The sequence below is a fragment of the Ochlerotatus camptorhynchus genome, unplaced genomic scaffold, assembly GCF_037179485.1.
Source record: "Ochlerotatus camptorhynchus isolate MF236.1 unplaced genomic scaffold, CSIRO-AGI_Acam_v1.1 ptg000037l, whole genome shotgun sequence".
Taxonomy (NCBI): domain Eukaryota; kingdom Metazoa; phylum Arthropoda; class Insecta; order Diptera; family Culicidae; genus Ochlerotatus; species Ochlerotatus camptorhynchus.
In genome coordinates, this window is record NW_027040528.1 from 2,968,617 (window position 1) to 2,994,702 (window position 26,086).

The 26,086-nt window shown below is 40.5% G+C and overlaps 1 protein-coding gene across 2 annotated transcripts in view; it reads left to right on the plus strand.

Moving 5' to 3' along the window:
* LOC135711155 (histone demethylase UTY-like) overlaps window positions 1-26,086 on the plus strand; it is a 269,948-nt gene that overhangs the window by 219,016 nt on the left and 24,846 nt on the right. For both annotated transcript variants that reach the window (XM_065233900.1, XM_065233910.1), the window contains 2 exons: window positions 21,329-21,683; window positions 21,753-22,380. In XM_065233900.1, coding sequence (XP_065089972.1) covers window positions 21,329-21,683; window positions 21,753-22,380 — 983 coding nt within the window. The remainder of the gene's footprint in view (window positions 1-21,328; window positions 21,684-21,752; window positions 22,381-26,086) is intronic.

A 26,086-nucleotide genomic window follows, 5' to 3' on the forward strand; every position in this document is an offset into this window, starting at 1 on the left:
ATTTGATGAACAGCCTGCAACATTCTGATGATAGGAGAAGCAAGCTATATTGAAAATATTTGGTGGAAAATGGAAAAAGTGTTCAGAAGATTGGCGAAGCAATTTTTACTGAACATTAACGGTGGAAAATTTGCATCGTTCTGGTCAATTGAAATTTTCTGGTGTAAAATTTGCTGGGGGCAAGTTTGTATTGAAAATTTTTGGTGTTAGATTTGCAACAATCTGCTAGAGGGGCAAGTTGAAATGAAAATTTCTGATGTAAAAATTGCACAGTTCTGTTGAATGGAGGGGCAATCTTTATTGAACATTTCTGGTAGAAGAACTACAACGTTTTGGTGAATGGACGAACAACTTAAACTTGACTTCCGAGAAGAACCTCAAGGTTATTGATTTCTGAGGACAGTTCCAAAAGAAAAGATTTCTGGGGATGATTCCATGAAAATTCAGTGAATAATTTCTAGTGAATCCTGCAGATAGTTCTAAGATAATTTCGAAAAGAATACCGAAATAATCAAATTTTGCATTAATTTCCAAAGGGATGTTGGGGAAAATTTCAAGGAAATTCCGAGGATAATTTCAAGATCATTTTGGGAAAAATTTCTTGAGAATACAGAGGAAATTCTTCTGAAACTGTAAGGGGATTTCAGTTCCAAGGTATTATGAGAAAAAAAAAACAAGTTCTTAAATATTCCGAGAAGAACCTCAAGGATATTGAATTCCTAGGACAGTTCCAAAATATTTCTGGGGAGAATTCAAATAAAATTCTGCGGATAATTTCTAGTGCATCCTGCAGATAGTTTCAAGATAATTTCGAGAAGAATTCCGAGAAAATCAAATTTTGAGTGAAATTCCAAAGGGATTTTAAGCAAAATTTCAAGCGAATTTCGAGGATAATTTCTAGAAACGGGTAAGAATTTTTGAAGGATTTTCAGTTATAAGATGTTCTGAGAAAAAATCATGAGGAGTACGGGTTAGGCAAAAATGTGCGTCTATCTTGAAAAACTGTCGCATTAATGGCCCTTCGCTCATTTTCAACTTCTATTCAATTTTCATACTGCCGTACTCTAACGGAACTATCCACCTACGTTCTTCTAAAGATCATTCTCTAGCTAATAAATCATCACACTAAAGCTTCATGTTAGCATTTCCAACCAACTCTGAAAATCGTTAACTTCGCGTATGAAGTAACATAAAAACACTTTGAATGTTCTAAATATAATTCCAGTGAACTTCTGAGAAGAATTTCAAAAGAGTTCATAGAGTTCTAACAACTTTGAAAAGAACCTCAAGGAATTCTGATGATGGACTTTTTCGCAACAGTACAAAGTTTAAAGACAGCTTTTGGATTCCCTAATTGAAAAGTGGGTATTAGTTTGCTATAGAACCTTGATCGATTGTCGTCTCACTAAAAAATCCTCTAAGAATCTTCTCTGAAAATTTCAAGTCATTTGTTGCCGTGGTTAAAAACTTACAGCTATTTATGTGTGTTGCAATAAATTCGGGTTTGTCCTTTATATCATCTCTAAAACATATTGAACGTTCGGCATCATTTTCTGTCACCCTAACTGGCGGTGCTTAGTTACAGGGTTGATGGCTGGCAGCACTGCTGGAGTACCACTTGGCTTGTACAGGACAAAAACAGCAATATACTTTTATGAAGAGCTTTGAGTGTGTTGGCTTATTTCCATTTAATTCCGTTTTAATTGTTTATCATTTGACAGATGTGCGTATTTCGTCTACTACTTGCAGACTTCATCAGTGCCAAGTACTAATCATCACTGATCAAGATTGGATTGATCAAGAGCAATATACTGTTTGTTCACTGCTATGCGCACTGTTTGAACCTTGTACTTGTCGACGCAGTGTGCATGCGAAAGGAGAATGCGATTCTTATTGGCCATTTATGTCGGTTTGTAGGTGCTATTACCACCATATGACGTGACTTCAGCTGAATCCAACCACCAAGGCAACAACATTGCAGCAAATGTATCATTTCAGTTAAAGTCCTACTATCGCAACCATTTGACGAACCGATCGTCATCAACATCGTCGATGGGATTAAATTGCCAATTTCCATTGGCTGTCTGAAATTTTTTTTTTTTTTTTTTTTTTTTTTGGGATTTTAACCGTAGAGGCGGTCATTCATCCCTTATAGGCTTTATTGTACAATCCAAAGTAATAACTAATTCAATTTCATTTACAGTTGATTCAGTAGGTTGGTTGTTCTCAAAAATTTCACTAGTTTCTTCTCGTTTTCGTCTTCGTTGTTCAAAATTATACCGATAGTTGATCCTAAGCCGCATTCTCTTCGCTGATCATCGAAAGCTCTACAATCGAGCAGTATGTGAGGTACAGTCAACGGTTCCCCACATGTTGAACAAGAGTTGTTGTCACGGTTGAAAAGATGTTTATGTGTTAACCTAGTGTGTCCAATGCGCAAACGACTGATGGCTCGTCTTTCAGAAGCGTTATGCCTGTCTGGCCATTTACTCGTTGTTGCCTTCACGATCCTCAAAAATTTTGTACTATTCCACCACTGATTTTCCCATTTTTGACTAATTTCAAATTTGCAGCATCTTATTGCATCCTCACTAGGGATGCCGATGTGAAAGAATTCTTCATCTCCGTCTGCCTTTGCCAATGCGTCCGCTCTCTCATTTCCGGTTATTCCCACATGGCCAGGAATCCAGCACAGTGTGACCGTTTTCCCTTTTGCAGCCATTTCTATTTGTTGTATCCAAGTGTGATTTGATTGGCCCTTCTCTAACGCTGATAGCACGCTAGCCGAGTCTGTAAAAATTACTGTTGCTGATGCATCTGTGCAGATCTTGATAATTGCAAACCAAATTGCCTTAGCTTCTGCGGAAAAGATGGAGCATTCTTTGGGTAACTTTTTACTGTAACCTGTGTTGCCAACCGCTACACCGGAACCAACTTTGTTGCAATCCACGGACCCATCCGTAAATATGTGCTGATGGATGAAGTAGTTATTGGAGCACAACGATAGAAATAGCTGTTGTGCTTTGGCTGGTGGATCCCCAACTTTGAAATGTTTTTTGATTGTCCAGTCTAACTTTAATCCGGGGTCATTCCATGCTCTTTCACCTACTCTACACAGCGAAGAAATTTTTGGGAACACCTTACCGGTAAGTTTCTCATATTCCGCTTTAGCTCTTTCGATAGATGGAAAACAGCTCGTAACTTGTGCGTTAGTATCTTGAAAAAGCAGATCACACCTTTCCAGTAACCGGACAGCTTTAGTAACTACGTTGAGGACTACGGTATGTTCAAATGGTAGTTGACCTGCTTCTGCCATGATGGAGTCCACCGGACTTGAACGGAAAACGCCAGATGATTCTCTTATACCCGAGTTGTAGAGAGGTTGTAACTGCTTCATGTTCACCACGCTGCCGCTGTTCACTATGCTCATTCCGAAAAGCAATTTTGGAAGAAGTACTGCATTAGTAACCTGCAACATTGTTTTCCGTGTACCGCCATTCATTCTGTTTCCTACAATTTTAAGAAAATTGAGAACTGTTTTCGTCGAACACCGAACTGCTGCCGAATGTCTTTTGAAGCTGAGGCGTTTGTCCATAATAACTCCGAGAATTCTAGTGTACTCTACTTCTGGAACTGTAGTTTGGTTGATCATTATTGCTGGAACGTACGGGTGCTTACGTTTTTTACAAACATGCATGTAGCTGGATTTTTCAGCTGAGATGGTCATTTTTGTTTGATCCGCCCAAGCTCCCAGGATTGTGGCAGCTTTTTGAAGTTTTTTACGTACTTGTTTGGGCTCAGAATCGATAGCTAACAGCATAACATCGTCAGCATATACAAATATGTATATTTCGCTGGGTATTTTTTCAAATACCGTTTCCATTAATACGAGGAATAGCGTGACGGAGAGTATCGAACCTTGCGGAACTCCTGTTCCTTGAGTTCGGCGAGTTGACTGCGCATTTCCCACCATTACACAAAAGCTTCTGTCTGTTAGGAAGTTATTGAGAAAAATAATCATCCTTCCAGATATCCCCCAGCTCCTTAGCTTCAAAATGATTTGGCTTCTGTCAGCTTTGTCATACGCCTTTTGCAGGTCTATCGTTAGTAACTCACAATGTTTACCCTCTTCGAACGGTTGACGGATAGTCTGTTCGACTGACGCAAAGTACGTGTCCACTCCTCTTCCTTTACGAAAGGCGAACTGGTGTTGATTGAAGAATTTATGCTTTTCAATGAAATCAACTAACCGTCTGTTTACCATCCGTTCGAAGATCTTGTCGAAGCAGCTGAGTAGGGTGATTGGGCGTTGATTTCCGAGTTTTTTCGGATCCTTTCCAGGTTTAGGCAGTGGAACGATAAGGCCTTCTTTCCATGACTCCGGAAAAGTTCCTGAACACCATAAATCGTTGATTGTCTTTAAGACTTGTAGTTTTATGCGGAAAGGTAAATGCTGCAACATCGGATAACTGATATTGTCGGCTCCTACTGACGTGTTTCCACCTTTGTTTAGAGCCCATAGAAGTTCGTCTAAGCTGAAAATGCTGTTGTACTCAGCAGAGACGTCCAAGATTTGATCCACGTCTATCATGGAGTCAATTGTGGAACATGGTTCAGCCGGTTGTGAGACTGATTCGAAGTACTTCGCCAAATGTTCTGCTACCTGCACAGGCTCTTCAATTGTTGTTCCCTCAATAACCAAAGTATGTCGATGATGATTCCTTTTTCCACAGAAAGCGTTCATTTTGCGCCACATTTCACTAGCCGGACATTGTGGGTTGAATCCAGATACAAAAGCGTTCCAAGAGTTCTTTTTCGCGTCTCTGATGATTTTTCTCGATGCATTTCGTGCCTGCTGAAATTCGTTCAAGGTTGCTTCCCTTCGAGGGTCATTTTCGTTCATTCGTTTGAGCTTTCGAAGTTTCTTTCGTCTCGTTCTGATCGCAGAGTCAACCTCCTTGTTCCACCATGGGACAGCTCTCCTACCAACTTTTCCGGATGTTCTTGGTATACTTTGCTCCGCTGCATGGATAATATGTTCGGTTAGTTCTTCGACCGTGAAAGAGTGGTCTCGGGGCATTTTTTCGAGGAGGATACTTTCAAATTCTCCCCAGTCTGCTTGACCGTGCAACCACCGCCTACGACGATGGAGGCTATCTGTATCCATGGTAGTTCCAACAAGCACTGGAAAATGGTCACTTGTGCGGTTGTCTTCATCTACTTTCCATTGAAGCCGCGATGATAGATCCATTGATGCGATGGATAGGTCGATTGCGGAGGTGTTTCCAGTACGAGGATCTTGTCGAGTGTGTTCACCGGTATTTAGAATGGTCAAGTTGTGTTTTGCAGCGAAACTCTCGATTATTGTTCCTTTGGCATCGGTTTTTGCACCTCCCCAGAGTGTGCTGTGGGAGTTGAAATCTCCCAAAAGAACAATGGGAGCTGGAAGTTCGGTGATTAACTGGTCCAGTTCGTCTTCTAGTTGCCGTAATGGGAAGTGACATGGGATGTATACGGAGGCGTAAGTAGCACGTACAGGGTGATCGACGCGAGCGGCGACAACTTGTAACGACGAGTTCAAACGTAGGAAATTGTGGGGTACCGATTTGTGAACGGCTAAAGCCACGCCATTTTGGGAGGCCGACGTAGGTCCTGGCAGAATAACCCATTCATATTCGGCACGATGGAAGCGATTCATCAGTTCAGTCCGAGACAGACGAGTTTCTTGCACAGCTATTATGGTAGGTTGGTACTCTGCTACAAGAAGTTGAAGTTCTGCATACCGTTCCTTGATGCCATTCACGTTCCATTGAACAGCAATACATCGTTCTTGTGAGCTACTTGATGGACGGGTTGTAGATGACGATTGGCCGCGTGCGATATCATGTTGATGTGGACTGAATACGCCATTCTGCCCACGACTTGGCTGCTGATGAGTCTGTGCTGAAACGTACAATGCATCGGTTGTCTGTTCGTTTAAGTGAAAATTTGGAGTACTTGCCTGTGATAGCAGGCCCCCCGCACCAACTGCTGCCAAAGGCTCATCAGAATGTTCTGGAACATCCTTGGTCAGGGTTGGTGCAGGGATAGGCCTTGGGTTGTACAAACCCATTGAATCGCTGAGGTTGCCATTTCGTCTCTGTTGGGGTCTTGGGCTGCGGTTGAAGTAAGTCGTTTGATCATATCTCGCTGTGTGGTTCATCGTTTCTGCTCTCATTGATAAGGTAACTGCTGTTGAAGTGTGAGAAAGTTCATTCCTGTTACTGCAACTAGAGGGGCCTGGTTCATTGGCACTGGTAGATTGAAGGCGATCGTATTCCTCGGCATTGGCCCTTGCTTTAAGCGGTAAGGCTGAAGAAAAAGTGTCGGACCGTGACTTAGTTACATCAAAAGTAGGCTGATCTGGAAATTCCGCTTCCGGTGGATATTTTGCTGTCCTTGAGTGTCTTCTTTTGTCCATCCTTCCAGGGGAATAGGTGAAAGCACCCTTGTCCGTCCCTCTACTGTCATCCTCAAGCTGCCTTGTGTTTACTGACTCTAGCATAGCATGCATAGTAACTGGATTTTGGTTTTCTCGAGGATATGACAGGGAAAAACCCGGGGAATATGCCGGTAGACATTTTTGCGTCCCGGAAACGATCGAAACTCCTGAGCGCCGAGGGTTGTCCGCTGGTTCCGATTGGGGTATGGCTTTCGCACCAACGGGGCCCCGACTACCCAGGGGTTCCGACGTCTGCTTCATCCTTTCAGAGGAAATGGTAGGCTTATCCGTCAGCGTCCCTGTATTGTGCGATTTCAGTGATGTGTGTATATTGATTGGTTGTTGGTCTCTGGTATCTGTGTTTTGGTTTACTTGGTGTGACTCCTCGTCGATGAAGATGTTAACTGTAGTTGATGTAGTATCAGTCATTGTAAAGATCGAAAAAAGGTGAGCTGATTGTTGTGCAAAGTGTGATGACGAGGAGAAGAGTACGGCATTCGGAATCAGCTTTGCATTGCTGAATCGTCTTCGGACGATCCAAAAAGATCAATCGGCATAACAGAGGTGTTGTCTTTGTCCAATTTGGAATGTTTTTTCTGAACCTTGGTTTTTTGGGAAACATTGACGTTGTCCGCAATAGACGAGCACGATTGTTGAGGTGATTGGTGAGATGATCGGCCACTCGAACGCGATCGTTTTGCAGATTGGCCTCGCGTGCCTGACCGCATGGCAGAGCGTTCTCTGGAGCGATTGTTTGGCCTTGGTCTAAGAACCCGTCCTCGGCTGCGACTTCGACTTCTGCGTTGCTTGGGTGGTTGTTCTTTTTGTTGTTTTGGAGGAAGTGTGTTGTCTTCGGAGGATACGATGGTTGTACCACCCACTGGAAGAGCGGGGAGTCCCTCACTTATGGTTTCTTTTCCAGTCTCTCTCAGCAAAGCGATGTATTGGCTTTTCATTTGGTCGAGTTGAGTCTTGGTGGTCTCGTAAAGGTTACGATAAAGGTCACTTTCTTTTCTTTGCCTTTCAAGTTCAGCTTGTTGTTCCTCGAAGCGTCTCTCCCAGTCTTTCCTCTGCGCAATCAATTCCTCGTTTTGCTTGTTTAGCCTGTCTTCCATCATTTTGGCGAAATCTTTGAACTTTTTGTCATTTTCAGTGTCGTTTTTCTCCTTTTGTGCGGCACTAGACTTAAGGAGCTCGTAATGTTTTTTGGCTGCATCATATGACAATCCACGATCCACCCTGAGCTTGGCGATGTTGTTCTCTGCTACGTAAAGTGGGCATCTTCGGCTGGAAACTGGGTGCTCGTCGGTTTTACACTTGTAGCAATTAGCAGGCAAATGGCAGAAAACTCCTCGAACAATTACATGTTCCTCTGAGCATGTTCCACACACATCTTTCTTTGAGCAACGCAGTTTAGTGTGCCCGAAATCCCAGCACTTGTAACATTGCATAGGAGCTGGGTAGTAGGGCCGTGTCGTAACTCTGATGAACCCAAGATACACGTACTGTGGAACGTTGGTGCCGGCAAAAGTCAATATCAGCATGGGAGTGTTAATCCTTTCCTCTCCGTTACCTTTCTTGGTGATACGCCGTATCTCTACAACTCCTTGGCCACCTAGGAGATCCATGACAGCCTGGTCAGATAGCTTCACCACATTTTGGCAGTGGACTACACATTTCACAAAATTGTGTATTGGATGCTCTTTGATACTGACAGGGGTTTTGTCTGTCAGTTCTTTCATCTCTTTGAGCTTCAACACCTGGTCTAACTTACGTACTTTGAGTACGTAGCGGGTTCCCCGGTTCTCGAGAAAAGCTCCTTCAATTTTTCCGCAGCAGTTAGTAACAGAAGCACAAACGATACCCGGGTTCTCAGGCAGCTTGGCGGGTTCCACCGCCTGCAGTTGGAGAACAGTTAATTCACCACCTTCACCTGTAGGGTCCATCCACGCTGGAATTGTCCGTCCTCTGTACGATCCATGAAACATATTACCAGCAATCGAAGCTCCTCCGCCCGGATCGGGGGGGATATCCCATCCCCCTTTCATGGTTGGGAGATGATATTCGTTATTGTGTCAACGAGTGTTGACCGTGTTTGCTTCAGTTATCCAATGTTCCGGGTCTGTTTACTGTTTTTATTGTTCGAAGCTTGTTTTGGTTTCAAACAATTGATGTTGTGGTATCGAGCGTAGAACTCTCTTGAGAAGCGAGACGTAACTCAAGAGCACCCCACTACACTCTCACTGCGTTACAGAATCCGTCTATTAATCTATCGAGTTTTATGGCTAGATCTGATCTCACTTGATTTTCGATCGTATCGGTGATCACACTACAACTATCAAGATCTGGTGAATAGACGGTATCAAATATTCGCGACAATTGTTCGAGGTAACCGATTTTTGCGACTGGAAAATTGTGAAAAATGTCCACTGTGGTGTAAAGAAACACAAGATTCGACCACTTTCGAATGAACCTGGTGGCTACGGTACGGTAAGTGGCGTCCAATTTTGGATTAGTTCCGAAATACGCGAACGAGAAGAGAAAAACTTTCTACAATCAACGCGCGCGTGGAGTATCGAACCGATGCTACATATACACTGGGCTGTCTGAAAGTAGTTTGCATTGAAGAAGATGAACCACAACCGGAGCAAAAAATAAATAAAATTAGCTAGATTGAACAGTAGGGAAATGGTGGGAGGTGGACAGCACTATACACCACGCACTTTGGAGTACTCCCTATCCCCAGATTAAATGCACCATAGGCATTGTTTCAAAAGCGCGTTTTACATCTAAAAACAGCAACAATCGTATCTTTGCACTCCAAGTTATTTTTCCACTTCGCTAATACCAAATTCAACACAAGTCAATCACGCACTATTTTATCTGTGGATTTGAGGACATACCTCAAATCTCCTCATCCATCAATGTATGAGCTAGGTAAAGAAGTGCGTGTTTGATTGGTATTGTCTCATTAATGGCCCTTCGCTCAATTTCAACTTCTGTTAAATTTTCACACTGCCGTACTCTAACGGAACTATCAATATATCCTCTTCAGAACTTTCTCTAGCTAATAAATTAACGTTTTAAAGCTTCATGTTGATATTAGCATAGCATTTCCTCCCAACTCTGAAAATCGTAAACTTTACGTAAGAAGTAACAAAACACTTTGATTGATTATTTTTAGCTAAACGACATCAAAGGTATATATACATATTTCAAAGCACACGAACATTTAGTTCACAATTCCGTCAGCTTTTAAATGTTAATTATTAACGCCTACAAAGCTCAAATAGGAAAAAAATAAATGTTTATAGAACCATCCGGCATTCTGGTACATTATTACGCTTTAGCAAAGATGCAGCCACCTGACGTCATTGCCAACACATCCATTTGAAGTTTTAATCATTGAGTGATGTTGGTATGAGAAAATTTAACAGCTGTCTTTTTGATATGTTGTCTTCGATTTAACTTCAAGTCTTCAATATATAACTGTTACATTACGACCTTCACGAAACCTATTATTTTCATTAAATAACAGCTGCATAAATTAGCACATCGTAAAACGGGAATGCAGCATTTGGTTGACACCCAAATGCTGGAAATCTTCCATTCATACTATTTCAAGTGCCCCAGTTGGGGTAGCTGTTCAATGTATTAACCTCCCAATTAACAGAACAAAACCATCAGCTGGTGTCCTGAATGCGTCGACCATTCAATTCCATATCGATGAAAATATGCTTTTCAAACCGGATCGAGAGAAAGAAGTCATCTGTCGCAAATTAACCGCTAGCAGGCAACATTCAGGTCCAACTTATAGACGCAATGTTCGAATCGGAAAAGATGCGGTCAGCATCATTATCATCATCACCATCTTGTTTCGACATACGGTAAAACTGGAAAACAGACGACTGTGGCCCGGTCTCACTTGTTAATAACAGCTGCCGATATCCCCATAATTTCTCACCGTAAGAAATTATCATACCTCATGCTGCTGGGTTCACATCTAGCCGGTTCTATTCGATTTCGTCGATAAATTACCCTCCGACCTCTCGCCGACCGATCAACTGTGCCCACCAGACAGGTGCTCCCAGGAAGATTAATGAATTCCCAGTGCATTGCGATGCCCTCTGACCTGATCTAGACTTACATTACAATCTAGCGGGCGATTCCCATCGCAAATGCTTCGGAGTTTTTTCCCTAGAAATCTACCTGCCTGAAATTTCGATTATAAAATGCAAAATTGTTGACGAAGGTCTGAGAACGAAAAAGGATCCCTCTAGGATTATTGCTGCAATTCGGGATCACCCGCCCGAATTGAGAGTCAATCAGGCGCATATCTTACCTGGCTGCGCCTGTAGCTCGGAAAGGAACGACGACGGGTACAAATGTGATTGATGCTAGAAGAAAATTGTTCTGCCGAGCCAGTTGATTTTTGACTAGTGAACCTCCCGGACGTGTTTAATAGTTTCCGAGTGACGATGATGTGTGATGGTGGTGGATTCTTCGGCTGGGAAGGGACGAACGACGGTAAGAGAAGGATCCGTGTAAAGAGGAATGGGAATCGAAGGAGAGATTTTTTTTTCCTTCTTAACAATAAAATCTGTCTTCATTTGTACGGCGGGCTTCTTCTTGCTCGTTGTTTCTTCTCGGAATGCTTTATGAGGACCGCAAGGATACATCGGGAGGAAATGTGCTTCCTTGCAGTGGGTATGAGACGCTAGTCTGGCCAGTGGATCTGTGAACGTAGGGCCGGAGAGTTTGAGTTAATTTTTGTTAAGGATCTCAAGTGCTGTTTTGAATGGTTCGTTTTGATTTGCTAAATCATGGAAACTATGCGGAAGTAATGTGAGCATCCTCGAGAGGGTACAATTTGGGCAAACGGTCGAAGGATCGAGTTACATGGATATGGTAGGAATGTGAACTATTCTTGTAGTTCTTCAAGAAGTGCAATGTGCGTGATGGTCATTGGTTTTGGTTGCTATTGGATGGACTTCGGGGAAGTGTGGAAATTACAGCTTCCTACTGCTGACATTTCATGAATAGAACAGAGTGTCGACCACCTGGAAAAATCTGGAATATCAGGGAATCTGAGGAAATTTTCTTTGAATTCAGGTAAATATTTCTTAATCCTTATTCATAACTGCATTAAAACTATACTAATCATGTAGGAAAGTGAAATAATAAATTATTTAGAAGGCATGGACTAGATCTTTTTTAATTTAGAGATAAGTTCTTGAAATGCACTGTTAAAAAATCTGAATATTAATGATGATTTAAACATCCATGCGTGTAAACTTGTATTTCTTTTCACGCAAAATAGCATCTAGCAAGAAATGTGATATTCAAATATGGACAGTTGCATACAATGGACAATGGATTTTTTTAATTTAATGTCTCATAACCAGAGGCGTCGTGCCTCATTTGTTTACCTGTGCACCAAACTTTGTTCGTTATAGCTTACCACCACATATTACTTTTTGATTTATTTTTCAATGCTCCATGAATCCGAGGGACATATTCACAATTACTATATTGATCACTACCTAACGTAACATTTGAAGGGTCTATCATCTTGTGTAAACAAAACTTGTATGGCCCTTTTCGCGATAACCGAAGTAGGAGGAATTACAAAACTTAACTAATTCTCGTTTTTATCACAAGGCTAACTCTTTCGACTGAAGTGTAATGAAGAATATCCGTCAAACACTTCCGAAAACGAAACAGTTTCAAAATCTTGAGAAAATTCATGAAGTCCCCTGGGTAGCAAACTTGAATTGATCAACTCTTTATTCATCAGAAGAACACTATCAGAAAACAGGGGAAGCTTATAAGTTTTGACAGCCGGTGCGGCGCAACCATCGGTAATTGAGAGATTTACAGCTGACAAGGCAGTGAGAGCGAGCCTTTGCGCTCTCTTTCTCCATTACTCTCTTTGCTTGCAATCAGATATCCAAGTGCACAGCGAGAAATGCACGCTTTAGGCACCGATACATCACAAATGTTCTTCTAATTTAAACTCACACATTCAAACCGGTCTGCAAGTATGCAAACGTCGAAAGCGTACCAGACTGCTGTTTCCGTGTTGCTCCCGTTTGACGCGTGACTGCTGAAAGTTTCAATTACAGTTAGTGGTGCATGCCGCCATGTATTGTGGAAAATTCTCGGGAAAATTTGTGGTATGTTTCAAGCGGTGATAGAAGATCTGCTTCACAAACTTATCACCCGCCTACCAGAAAAGCTCGCTTTTAGGTGCACTATTTAACGAGTTTTGTCATGGTAGTGATATCGAAATGCTTAGAAATCAATGCATTAGGGATTAGGCAGACCATCTGAACTGAATTTAATCCTTTTTTAAGGTGATTCCTTGTAGAGTCCACAAATGGCCGCTACGTAGGCTATACATGCACTTCCACTTCGAATTTTCAATTACACACATCTCGGAAATCGGTGCCCCATTTCACCTGAAATTGCTACTTCATGTATGCTGCAGTGCAGCAAACGTGGAGTAGCAATTTGAATGGTGCACTTGTCGTAGAAGCTGATATTTGTGCACTTAAAGTTTCGAAGTGGTTCCGAGAATAAGGATGTCACAGCGATTCACCTTAAGCAAACCAAGGTCGAAGATTTAATTGAGCCACATTATAAAATAGTGTTTTCATGGTCACTTGTGGTCTGGAGTAAAGAAGTACAGCTATAATGTGACCATAAAATCTATATAAATCAAAACGCATTTTTTTAATCATTTACACCTGTGTCGTGCACAGGTTGCACATGTGGACGCGACGCCACTGCTCATAACATTACATGATCATTAATGTTGTTTTGTATTATGTAACGCTCTATTTAGGGACCATCCATAAATGAAGGAGTATATATTGGACCAATTTTGCCCTTGAATTTGTGATTCCCTAGTTTGAAATCCTTGCCACCTAGAAAGTTGCTGTCTTGAGCGAAGTTGTTCATTGGATCAAGACCTAATGATTGGTGGACAGAAGTTCGGAATTCTCTCACTACGCGGCACTAGTGTGCTTGAATTTGTAATTTCCTAGTTTATGTTATATCTTGAAATCCTCCAGCAACTTCCTAAATAGCAAAGATTTCAAGATATCACATAAACAAGGAAATCACAAAACAATGCATACTAGCACCGCGTAGTGAGAAAATTCCGAACTTTTATCCACCAAACTTTAGGTCTTGATCTGCTGAACAACTTCGCCGAAGACAGCAACTTCTCAGATGGCAAGGATTTCAAAATATCGCATAAAAAGGAAATCACAAATTCGAGCACACTAGCACCGCGTATTGAAAAAATTCCGAACTTCTGTCCACCAACGATAAAGTTTTGATCCACTGAACAACTTCGCCGATAAAAGCAACTTTCTAGATGACAAGGATTTCAAGATATCATAAAAGCAAGGGCATCATTAATTCTAGCACCGCGTAGTGTTCCGCGTAATTCCAAACTTCTGTTCGCCAACCTTTAGGTCTTGATCCACTGAACAACTTTGCCCAAGACAGCAACCTTCCATATGTCTAGGATCGCGAGATATTTCATGCGTGAATTCGATTTACGCGGTACGTATTACTCGCGCTCTTCGGGAGGAGGGTGTAGTTCTGAATATAATCCCAAGGGAATCCTGAGTAGATTTCATAGGAAATTTCCAACATCATTCTGAGGGGTATTTCAAGGTAATTCCAAAGATAATTCCAAGAGAGCTCTGCCTAAGGGATTATTAAGTAGAACTCCAAGGTGAGTAGAATTCCAAGAGAAGAATGAGAATCCAAAGAGAATTTTGGAAAGAATTGAATGACAATTTCATGATCGTATTCCCAAGGAATCCTAATGAAAGTTTAATTGACATTTCCAACAAAGCTTTGAGGTAAAATTTGAAAAAATCACTTAGAAGAGTTTTATGGTTATTTCTATTATCATTTTAAGAGAAATCAAAGAAGAGTTCCTAGGGAATTCTAAGAAGCATTTCAAGGAATTTACCGGACTGCTTTTAAAGAATTCTGGGTTGAAGTTAGAGGAAATTCTGATGCAAATTTCAGGAGATACTTGGTGAATACTGAGGAGAGTTTATTTCAGGGGAAACATCATCGGGTGAGGGAAATTTTCCCCTTTCCGATAATAGTATTGGTTTGCGTAGGCGTACTTCGGTTCGCGTGTAATAGGCCTTACAACTTTTGTTTACAAAAGTTTTTGTGTCGTTATCAAATGATACGACTGAAATACATTTTCTACAGCGTTTTTCTTTGTTTGCTGTTTTTCCAGATGGGACTGATATGCTTTTATGGGTATTGTATCACCTAGGAAATCCCAAAGAATTCCCCTGAAATAAACTCTCCTCAGTATTCACCAAGTATCTCCTGAAATATCAATGGAGTTATCATCGGAATTCCCTCTAATTTCAACCCAGAATTCTTTAAAAGCAGTCCGGTAAATTCCTTGAAATGTTTCTTGTGCCGATTTCTCCGTAAGCTCTTATGGGTGGAACAACATAGTTTTGATAATTTTCACGAAATTTTCTGAACAAAATATGTTATTTTTAGTGCATAGTATAAAATGCTGGAAGTTTACAGTCGTTTTCAATGGATAACTAATTGCTGACAAAAATCCATATGGGACTGTTATGCTTTTATGGGCAGTACAGTGTACCTAATTAAGCATTTTAAGGAAAGTGTATAGTGAATCAAAGCGCCTTCTGGAGATAATCTTTATAGTATTATGGAGGAAATTGTAAGGGAATACCAGAGGGAGTTCTAAAACAAACTCAGAGGAAATCGTTAAGAAATCCTGTGAATAACTCCAAGAGTACCAAGATGATTCAAATATAGATTTTTTTCTCGATTTCACGTAAGAAAAATTAAGGTAAACAAAATTCGAAATTTTCTATTTTAAATCTCATCCTTACTTCAACTTTCTACAAAGTTTGCTGAACTAGTATGAAGCTCGATGCACTTCTAAGAAGTTCGCTGCACTTCTACTCCTGAACATTTATGATTTTCCTTGATTTTCTGTCAAGTTTCCTGAAGTTTTCCGACGTTTTCTGAACTTGTACTGAATTCCAGGACCTATTTCAAGTCCGTTAAACTTTAATAAAGGGCCCCGAAATGAAACAACATTTCCTTGCATTTAAAGCAGTTTTCCAAAGTTCTAAAAAGTTCGCTATACTTCTGCAAAGCTTCCTGAACTTTTAAGATTTTCTATGATTTTCTGCCAAGTTCCCTGAAGTTCTTGGACGTTTCCAGAACTTTTACCGAATTCCAGGAACTATTTCAAGTCCGTTAAACTTTAACGAAGGGCCCTGAAAATAACAGAAGGTCCTGGAACTTAAATGAAATTCCTAAAATTAAACTAAGTTTCCTTAACTTCCACGAAGTTTTCCAAAGTTTTATAAAGTTCGCTGCATTTCTACAAAGTACACTGCACTTTCTGAACTTTAAAGATTTTCCTTGATTTTCTGACAAGTTTTCTGAATTCTACGACGTTTCTTGAACTTCTACCGAACTATTTCAAGCCTATTAAAATTTAACGAAGGGCCCAGAAATTGAATGAAGGTCCCGGGAAATTAAACAAATTTTTCTTAACTTCCACGAAGTTTCTCGAAGTTCTACAACGTTCACTGCACTTCTACGAAGTTTTCTGAACTTTTACGATTTTCCTTGATTTTCTGCCAAAATTTCCTGAAGTTCTCTGACGTTTCATGAACTTCTACTGAATTCCAGAAACTATTTCAAGTCCATTAAACTTTAACGAAAGTTCCATAAATTAAAAGAATTCCTGGAACTTTCATGAAGTTTCTTGACTTCAACGAAGTTCTACAAATGTCGCTACACTTCTATGAAGATTCGCTGCACTTCTACGAAGTTTCGTGATCTTTTGAGATTTTCTTTGATTTTCTGTCAAGTTCCCTGAAGTTCTACGACGTTTCCTGAACTTCTACAGAATTCCAGGAACTAGTTGAAAAACTGCAACGAAGGGATTTTGAAGATTTCCTGAAGAAGATGAAGCGCGATACAAGTAGATTTTTTGAAGATTGGTTTGCCAGCTTGAGATTTCTTGAACATCTAGGATTAAGATTTAGATGTGTCAGGGGGATAAACTGAGTTTCTAAGTTTTAGAAAGTTCGCTGCACTACTACGAAATTTCTTGAACTTTTAAGATTTTCCTTGATTTTCTGCCATGTTCCCTACGACGTCTCCTGAACTTCTACCGAATTCCAGCAACTATTATAAGTTCGTTAAGCACTAACGAATGGCCCTGAAATTAAAAGAATGTCCCGGACGTTAAATGAAGTTTCCTGTCATTAAACAAAGTTTTACAAAGTTAGCTGCACTTCTATGCACGCTGCAGTTTTGCGAAGTTTCCTGTCCTTTTAAGAGTTTCCCTGATGTTCTGTCAAGATTCCTGAAGTTCTACGTCTTTTCCTGAACTTCTACTGAATTCCAGGTACTTTTTTGAATCCGTAAAACTTTAACGGGGGCCCCGAAATGAAAAGAAGTGCCCGAAGTTTCCCAAAGTTCTACAAAGTTTGCTGCATATCTACGAAGTTTCCTGAACTTTTCAGAGTTTCCTTGATTTTTGCCAAGTTTCCTGAAGTTATAAGACGTTTTCTTAACTTCAAACGAATTCCAGGAACTATTTGAAGTGTGTTAAACTTTAACGATGGGCCCTGAAATTAAAAGAAGGTCCCGGGCGTTAAATGAAGTTTCCTGAAATTAAACAATGTTTCCTTAACTTTACGAAGTTTCTTAAAATGCCTACGAGGTTTTCGCAATTTTGACGTAGGACTACGTCTGTGATTTCTACATGGGGGTACACATTGTGAAAATGGAACATGTAACAAAATTATGAATGATTTTGTACGTTAATAACACAGCTGCCCCTGGACCAATTCCAATAATTTTATCACCAATCGATCAGAAATATTTCTACGCATCTGCTAAAGTTAAGACTTTATCATTTTTCAAAATGTGACTATTGAAAATTGCACGAATGTGCAACTGTTGCTATGATAATTAAAATTATAACCGATTGCCTGCGAAAAGCGATTTCCCTAATACAGATTTCAAAGTTGAATTCCATACGGTCTCACCAAACGTTGTTTATTCAATCACCGCATGGTGAGTGATGGTATTCTACAGTACACACCGAAGGGTCACCGCAAGCAGCTAGCTATCAAGGCTGGCCTCAACCGCTGATTGGATTCAGATCCAATCACCGTGTGTGGTGCGTAGCGTTAAACATTGTTCTCCAGTACACAACGAACGAGACAACGAAAGGCTGCCTTCAAGCAGCGAGCTTCAGCTCACATGAGCATCCATAGAAAGAGGAAGAAGCCGCACTGCTATTGATCGGAATCAGTAGCTCTTCGTGAGTCACTGTGGGCCATCTATGCCAAGCGCGTCACCCTCATTCCAAAACAACATTCAGCTCACCAGCTCTGTGTTTAACACCCTAATAGCTCAGCATTACTCAACCATCACGACAAAACGGTCCTTTTCAGGACCACCATAACTTTGTAAAAGAGTATTTTTTTGGATATTTGTCAAGGTCATCAATCGGATGTCAGCTCCCATATCAAGATAGAGCTGGAATTGGGGCGTAACAGCTTTTGTAAATAATGACTTCTTTCGGTGATGTCCTGAAAGTCAAGGCTCTCCCACGCAAATCAACATCACCATCAGGTAGGGTAAGACTTCCCCTACCCGACGGTATTGTTGGTTTGCGTGGGCGTGACTTAAATTCCTAAGCATCCTCGAGAGAAGTGATTGTTTACAAAAACAGTCACGCCTAATTCCAGCTCTATCTAGAAATGTTTAAATCTAACATACCATGTTCTTGAAGGCAACATTGGGGGTGCAATTTCATAAAACCAAAGTCGGTCGCGGCATGAAAGTGGTCCGATTTTGATCCAGAGATGATGGATTTGAATTCTTAATACGCCAATAGGATTTTTTTCTACGATTCTGTTAAAGTTAAGACTTTATCATTTTTCAAAATGTCACTATTGAAAATTGCACGAATGTGCAATTGTTGCCATGATAATTAACATTATCACCGATTGCCTGAGAAAAGCGATTTCCCTAACACAGATTTCAAAGTTGAATTCCATCCGGTCTCACCAAATGGTGTTTATTCAATCACCGCGTGGTTAGTGGTGGTGTTCTCCAATAAACAACGAAAGGCTGCCTGCAAGCAACGAGCTGCAGTCCACATGAGCATCCATAGAAGGAGGAAGGAGCCGCACCGCTATTGATCGGAATCAGTAGCTCTTCGTGAGTCGCTGTGGGCCATCTATGTCAATCGCGTCATACTAAAGAGTATAAACAGAGAGAACCCCGCTCAAATTCCTATTCCAACACAAAACACAAGCTCCTGCTGCAGTTAACAAATACGATTTATTATATAAAACCACGAAGTCCAACGTCACCATTGCGTACAACTCCTTAGGGTTGTCCCTTGTAGTTTTTTACAAAAATCTCCCTTAAGTTGTACGACATTCTTTGAAGCTCTTCGAAACTACCTGAATTGGTATTAAATTTCCTTAATTGCTACGATGTCCACTAAGCATCTACAAAGTCCCTGACATTTTAAGAAGTCCAATGAAGTTCAGGAAAAATCTCTGATCTTCAGCCAAGTTCCCCGAATTTCTTAAAAATTCTACTTCGGAACTTCAGCAAAATTTTCTGAAGCTCTACACAATTCTCGGCATTTCTGTTTGAAGTTCACTGAAGTTCGCTGAGTTCCTACAAAGTTCGTTGAGCAGCGTTTGAAAAGTTTGCTGAACTCATATCAAATTTGCTGCAGTTCTAGTAATTTTCCAGAACTTCTACGCAGCTCCCTGAATTTCTACGAAGTTTTCTAAAGTTCTACGAAGTTTCTTGAAGATCTATTAAGTTCCTTGAAATTCTACAACGCTCCCTGAACTTTTACGAAGTTTTCTGAAATCAAATGATGTTCTCTTAGCTCCCACAAATTGCTCTCGACTTTTAAGAAGGTTCCTGAACTTCTGCAAAGACTCAGTTTTATAAATATGAAATATTGAATACGGTGCGGTGTGAAATGTCGGCGTTATCGCTGAAGATTTTTTTTTCTAAATACACCTGAATTTTCTGACACTTACAATGGTCAAGCTCCCCATCTTTAGCACCCCTCGATAATTTTCAATCTATCACGATGTCATTAGGGACTGTTGATAAACTACTTAATGGAAAGTGGGGCAGTTTGGTCACTTTAAGAAAATCATCACTAATATTTATTGAAAACTAGAAAACCATCGTGTCATATAAGAAAGCAATGTCCATTTATATACCTGCTGAAGGAATATTAACGATAAGTCATAAGAAACTACTGTTAGACCTTATTTTCTTATTCGGAAATCTTATAACATTTCTGATATTTTGAGCAACTTTGTTCGAATATTCGCACTAGGGAAAATTAATTTTTAGACTGAAATTAAATGGGTAGTTCAAGTAGGCTTCAAGCATTGCCCCATTGGCGAAATTGTCATACTTCCCCCCAGAACGTTTTTGAGAGGTTTTAGACAAACCCGTTAAAGTGTCTATGTGAATAGTTCCATACAGAATTTGTACCCTTTTAAAATTGATTGAAGGGGCCATCTCTTATCTCAGTTCATAAAGTGAGATCGTTGAATAACTTTCTCATGGCGCGTCATAAGATCGATTCATTAAACTAGCTTAGAAGTGCAACGCAATAGCAATCAATCATAATGATTTTTCAAATTTCAAATTGAGAAAATGTACAACATGCCTTTGCGCTGAATTCCAGTCGTGCCATTTACTCATAGGGGGAGGAGGGGCATAGTGAACAGGTGGGGCATAGTGAGCATCCCGTAGTTTGGCCCTTGATCTCTAGCTGCATGAAACAAATTAACTAGCAGTAGGTTCAATATCATTATGATATTGATCCTACCACCAACCAATTTGCTCCGAATGGCCGGAACTCCAAGCTGCTGCACGGGATGCTCACTATGCCCCTCTTACCCCTACATCACAATTAATCAAACCATATCGGCCGATCGACTCTCTACAGTCACCATTTCTGCATCAGTTCTAAACAAATTTTGATTGGCCACCTTCTCGTTAGTGGCCATCGCTTCTTACTCTATCCCAAAGAGATAGGTACCTATCTTGATTTGCACACGCGACTTCGTCATTCACTAACACGTAGTGCCAATAATAATAAAAAAAAGAGAAATTAACAGTTAATTCCGTCTCGGCATCACGATCTTTGTCTGCTCTGGCCTTTCTTTATTTTATTTTGATTTTGTACGATGACTATACCAACTGCTACCAACCTACATACTCCGAAGGAGCGGTCGTTGTTGTTTTGTTATTGCGGTTTCAATACACCTTCCCCGAAATGCCTCCACTCGCCAAGAGCAGCAGACACATCTTAAATCAAAGCTCGATGATGTTAATTCCTTTCGTCTGCTTGCTGTACTGCTGCTTTCTGTCTTCTAAGGAGGTTAACGGCTTCGAGTTACCCACCATCGTTGAGCGGAGAGGGAGGTTCTTTGTGTGCGGGAGAATATCGTCAAAATAAAGAAAAACAAAGATGCCATCAGCCAGTCAGTAGAGAAGACTTTTTTTTTCGGGCAAGAAGTCGTAAAAAAAAAGCGAACTGACCATTAAGGCTCATCATTCATGCGTCTCAAATTGCAACGCGTTCTCGGATTTACTCTCGCTTATGGGTGAGGGTTGGGATTGAGTGCATTTTGCAACTCCATCCGGTGTCGATGGCTCCATTTACTTAAATTACCCATAATCAAATATGATAAAGAAACGTACTGATTCCATAATCGTTCTCTCCAATTGCAGTTCGATTTCACATCGCGCATCTTTATGAAGTCCAGCACAAGTTTAAAGCTGCAAGGGAAGCCTACGAACAGCTACTCGGTGACAAACAGCTGACACCAGCACTGAAGGCCGACATCTGCCGCCAGCTAGGATGGATGTACCACAGCGTTGAACCGCTCGGGGAGAAGGCCCAGCGTGAACGTTCCGCCATCCACTGTTTGCAGAAATCCATCGAAGCCGAACCCAAGTCCGGTCAGACCCTGTATCTACTCGGACGGTGCTTTGCCGGAATCAACAAAGTACACGACGCATTCATCGCCTATCGTAACTCGGTCGAGAAGAGCGAAGGCAACGCGGACACATGGTGCTCCATTGGGTGAGTTCCCCAACACGGTAGACTCTTTTACTTATTAATTTAAAGTTCTTGCTATTTCTCACGTTGTAGAGTGCTCTACCAGCAGCAGAACCAGCCTATGGATGCATTGCAGGCCTATATATGTGCCGTGCAATTAGATAAATCCCATTCAGCTGCCTGGACCAATCTCGGCATTTTGTACGAAAGTTGTAACCAACCACGAGACGCCTATGCGTGCTATCTGAACGCCACCAAAAATCCGGACGGACAGCAATCGACCGTAGTGTCAGCCTTATCCACTGCCAGTAGTGCCAACGCCGGTGCAACAACAACTACAACTACGACAACAACGGGAGTGAACGCTACCACCCCTACAGCTTCCATAGGTTCCGGTTCAGCCGCAACCACACCAACAACAGTAACAGCATCATCCTCCCTGTCGTCATCAGCGGTTGCAGTTGGACGTACCGGAACTAGCCTTACAGACTCGGCGGTGACCGCCAGCGGTGGTGTCAAACCGCAAAGCCTCGCCCAGAGGATCAAATTTCTCCAACAGCACTTGGCACACGCACCTATGCCGAGTATCACTTCCAAACGGCGGCAGCTACCGTCGATCGAGGAAGCGTGGAATCTGCCAATTTCGAACGAAATGAGCTCTCGTCAGCAGCAGCAGGCGGCCCAGGCCCAGCAACGACAGTTCCAGAAAGGATATGGACAGGTTAGTATTTAGTGATAGTTCTAGGTAATAAGGTACTATTTAGTAAGAATGATAAAACTCTGATACATACTGACAAACGATGAAACAAACTAGGTAGCAAATTTGAATCCTCTGCTTCGGCAAGTAGAAGCAGTAGACATGCTCTTCAAAATAGATTCCTGCTGTTCAGCCATGAATCCAGTCTGTAGTTTACCATTCCAACACGGCTGAGTTTACCAAGTTTAATTTCACCGAACTCAGCTGTCACGTTTCATACGGCGAGCTCCGCGCTCACGTTGATGCTGTCGCTATGCCATTTCCTATTTAAAATATGCATTCGTAGCGAACGGTACAAATGACACGAACTGTACTGGTGATGACTAGTCCACGTGAAACGAATGTGGAATTCACGCGCCAACTGTTCATTTCCGGTGAAGTGAATATCTATACCGTCGTGTACCGACTCTCTTGAGAGAGCGGAGAGGCCCTGTGCAAGCGAAAATCTCTTAGTTCACGGCAGATCAGTACAGGGTTGCCAGTACTGAGGGAGTCAACGGGGGGAAAGAACTCGATACAGAATTATAATTCTGACATAATTTTTTTTTTTTATTTCTTTATTATCGAGATTTTCAGCCGCAGGCTGGTTCATCTCCCTTATAATTGTGTTGTTTTTTCATGAATATTAGCTTGAAATGTACAAAACACATCTAAATGAAACAATCAAAACACGTTGAAATGAAACAAACGGAGGGGTCTCAAAATGTTGGGTCCGAAATTTTAAACGCTTTGTTGTTGTTTGCTGGAAGTGGAGTTTAGGATTTATTCTACGTCTACACTGAATATTTGTAGTGATAAGAAATATAAACGCCCAAGTGTCGTATAATTTCCAACAATTTGACTTGAGGGCACATTTACTCATGAAAACGGTGTTTTTTTTCTTCTGTCGGCATTGGCACCTATTAATTTCAATGTATTTTCCCATCGAAACACTTCGCTGAAAGTATTAACACGATTCTTTAGTCTTTCAGCTACAGTCTGATCTCAGTTTTACGACTGAGCAATCCCGTTATGCCATATTTTTGTTTAAATGCAATCAGTGCACTATAAAATGCGATTGATTTCGAGTTGCCTGGTAATAGAACAGCTGATTAACACGCAGTTCAAATGGAAAGGCTGCCAACAATAGTCATACTCACCTGAGAAGTTTGAAGCATTCTAAAAACGTTTTCAAACAGTTTTGGATAATTCTGTCGATTGGAATGGATAGATTAGTAAGCAGCAAATAAATTTAAACAAACGAACATGTCATGTGCGTGACGCTGAGAAAAATCTAATAGACGCGCGGACGATGCTTAGATTGACGAGAATACGTGAATTTCCCTATATAGTGGCAAAAACAATATGTGCCAACAAACATTAAACCACTCAAAGGCACCAGTACCATTGAAACGCTTGACTTCGCGCAGTCCTTAACCTTAGTCTTCTTGAAGCGCTTATACAGTTCTGAATATTGAAAGTTTTGCCATTTTTAAATTCAGGCTTTATTCTTGGGCGTCTTCTTTGTTGGGCCTCCACTAGCCGGCCTGCGGCTCAACTAAATAACATCTGGATTTTATAAAATCTCACATCCAATTATAGTAAGGTCGGCCAAAAGTTCGATGTGAGGTTTTCGAAGCCAGTGCAAAATAAAACTCAGTGTTTTGGCACTTGGTCTTTTAGAACCAGACAATACTCAAAAACATCACAAAAATTGGTTAGGTTTTCGAAGAGTTGCATGTAACATTTGTTTCGAGATGATAGATCATAACATTTGTACCATCTTTGAGAACGTAGAGCAAGACAGCAATAATTTTAAGATGCATTTAGCATTTAGGAGTATCTGACTTTTATGTCATCAGAAAGCTGAAATTGCTTATAGTGGAGCAAAAGTTCGAGACATGTCCCAATCCCATAAAATGATTCACAAATGTCTAAAAGCCATTTATTTTCGCTGTGACAAAATTGTGACCATATTGTGCAAATGAATTCTTGACTCGAGCTTCTGCGACTTGCTTGAAACTTTGCATAATATTTTTTGTTTTAAACAATCATTCACATTTCTGCTAAAGCTGGCCATTTTGGATCTTGCAATTTTTTCACAATGGCGTCATTTTTCAATAAATTGCAGCACGAAAACGTCACTTCTGATCGAAATGACGTCTAAGACATAATTTTAGCGAAAAATGAAGTATGTTTTGGAAAAATATTTCTCATTGTTAAATATTCATAATTTCTTTAAAAAAAGTTGATTAAAGATGCAATCTTTTGAAGTATTGAAAACCTTGGCAAATTGTAAAAAAAAAATCCTAAAACAACAACTTTTGGTCAAATTGTTGAACTTTTTGTTACCTCACTTTTGTAAATAGTTTTTGCACGTTTTTGCTCAAAAAACTATTTAAAATGTCTTCGATATTACCGTGCTGTGTCCTAATTCCGTTCTCCTAAAGCAGTGAACTATGTTTAAGTGCTCTAAAACAAAAGTCTTTTCGTATTTGAAAGCCACACTTTCGCTATATTTTGTTTCATTCTGTTTATTCAATAGTAAAAAAAATATGGTTAAGTATATCACTGCACTTCTGCTTTGATAATGCATGCAAGCTAAATCCGTTTTTAATCCTAATTCCAATCAGCAAAAATGGCCTTGTTTCTTATTCCGTTAATTTGTGTGCCTGATTCCAATCATCCCAAATTATTACCATTACCAATAGGTCTAAATTAGTAGAAAATCACATTTTACGTGGGCAATAGAGTGATGCAAAATTTGAAATTTTCGCTCCACAATACTTAAACGATTCCAAATCGGATCCTTACTAACCTCTCGAAATTTGAACCCATTTGGTGAGAAACTGAGATGGCACAAACCATTTGAAGTTTGTATGGGAATTACTATGGATATACCAAGATTTTTGTTCATGTCTATTTAATAATTGACCATATCGGTCTGCTTCAAAATCTTTCATGCTTGTAGGAAATTTTTCCAGCTACAACTTTGCCGAGGACCACTTTTTGATTAAATGCAAGAATCAAAAGTTATCAATGGTTCAATGTGCTGATGTCTTATGATCATGTTCAATCAACTGCTCAGCAGGCAACATTGGTGTTTCTGGGGCGTTGAATAGGACACAAAAATCATGGCTCCTATGTCACACTGCAAAATACAGTGTTGCCTACAGAGCAGCTGCTTGATCATGTCATAAGTTTACCAATCTCTTAAATAATTAATAACTTTTTCCTGTCTCATTTTACATAGAAACAATCTTCATCAAAGTTGCAGCTGAGAAAATTTCATAAAAAAATGGCTATCGAACTGTTTCGCAGCTCAATATGGAACAAGACTAGAAGGCAATGAACAAAAAGTTGAGATTTCCCATAGTAATTTACATGTAAACTTCAAATGGCTTGTGCGAAGTCTGTTTCTAACCAAATTAGTTGTAACTTTGGGAGGCTAATCGGGACCCGATTTGAAACCATTTAAGCACTGTGGAGCGAAAAAGTCAAATTTTGCATCAGTCTAGTGGGCAAGTTAGTAGTGTTTTATTAATTATAATATATAAAAATACATTTAAATTCATGTTTAAATGGTAAATCATATAGAATGGATCAATAGTTCTTCTGTTTTTTAAGTTGCTTTTTTGTCAGGACTTTAAGCTTCAGTGGTTTATTTCTCTGCCTTTCGTTTTTTTTTCTT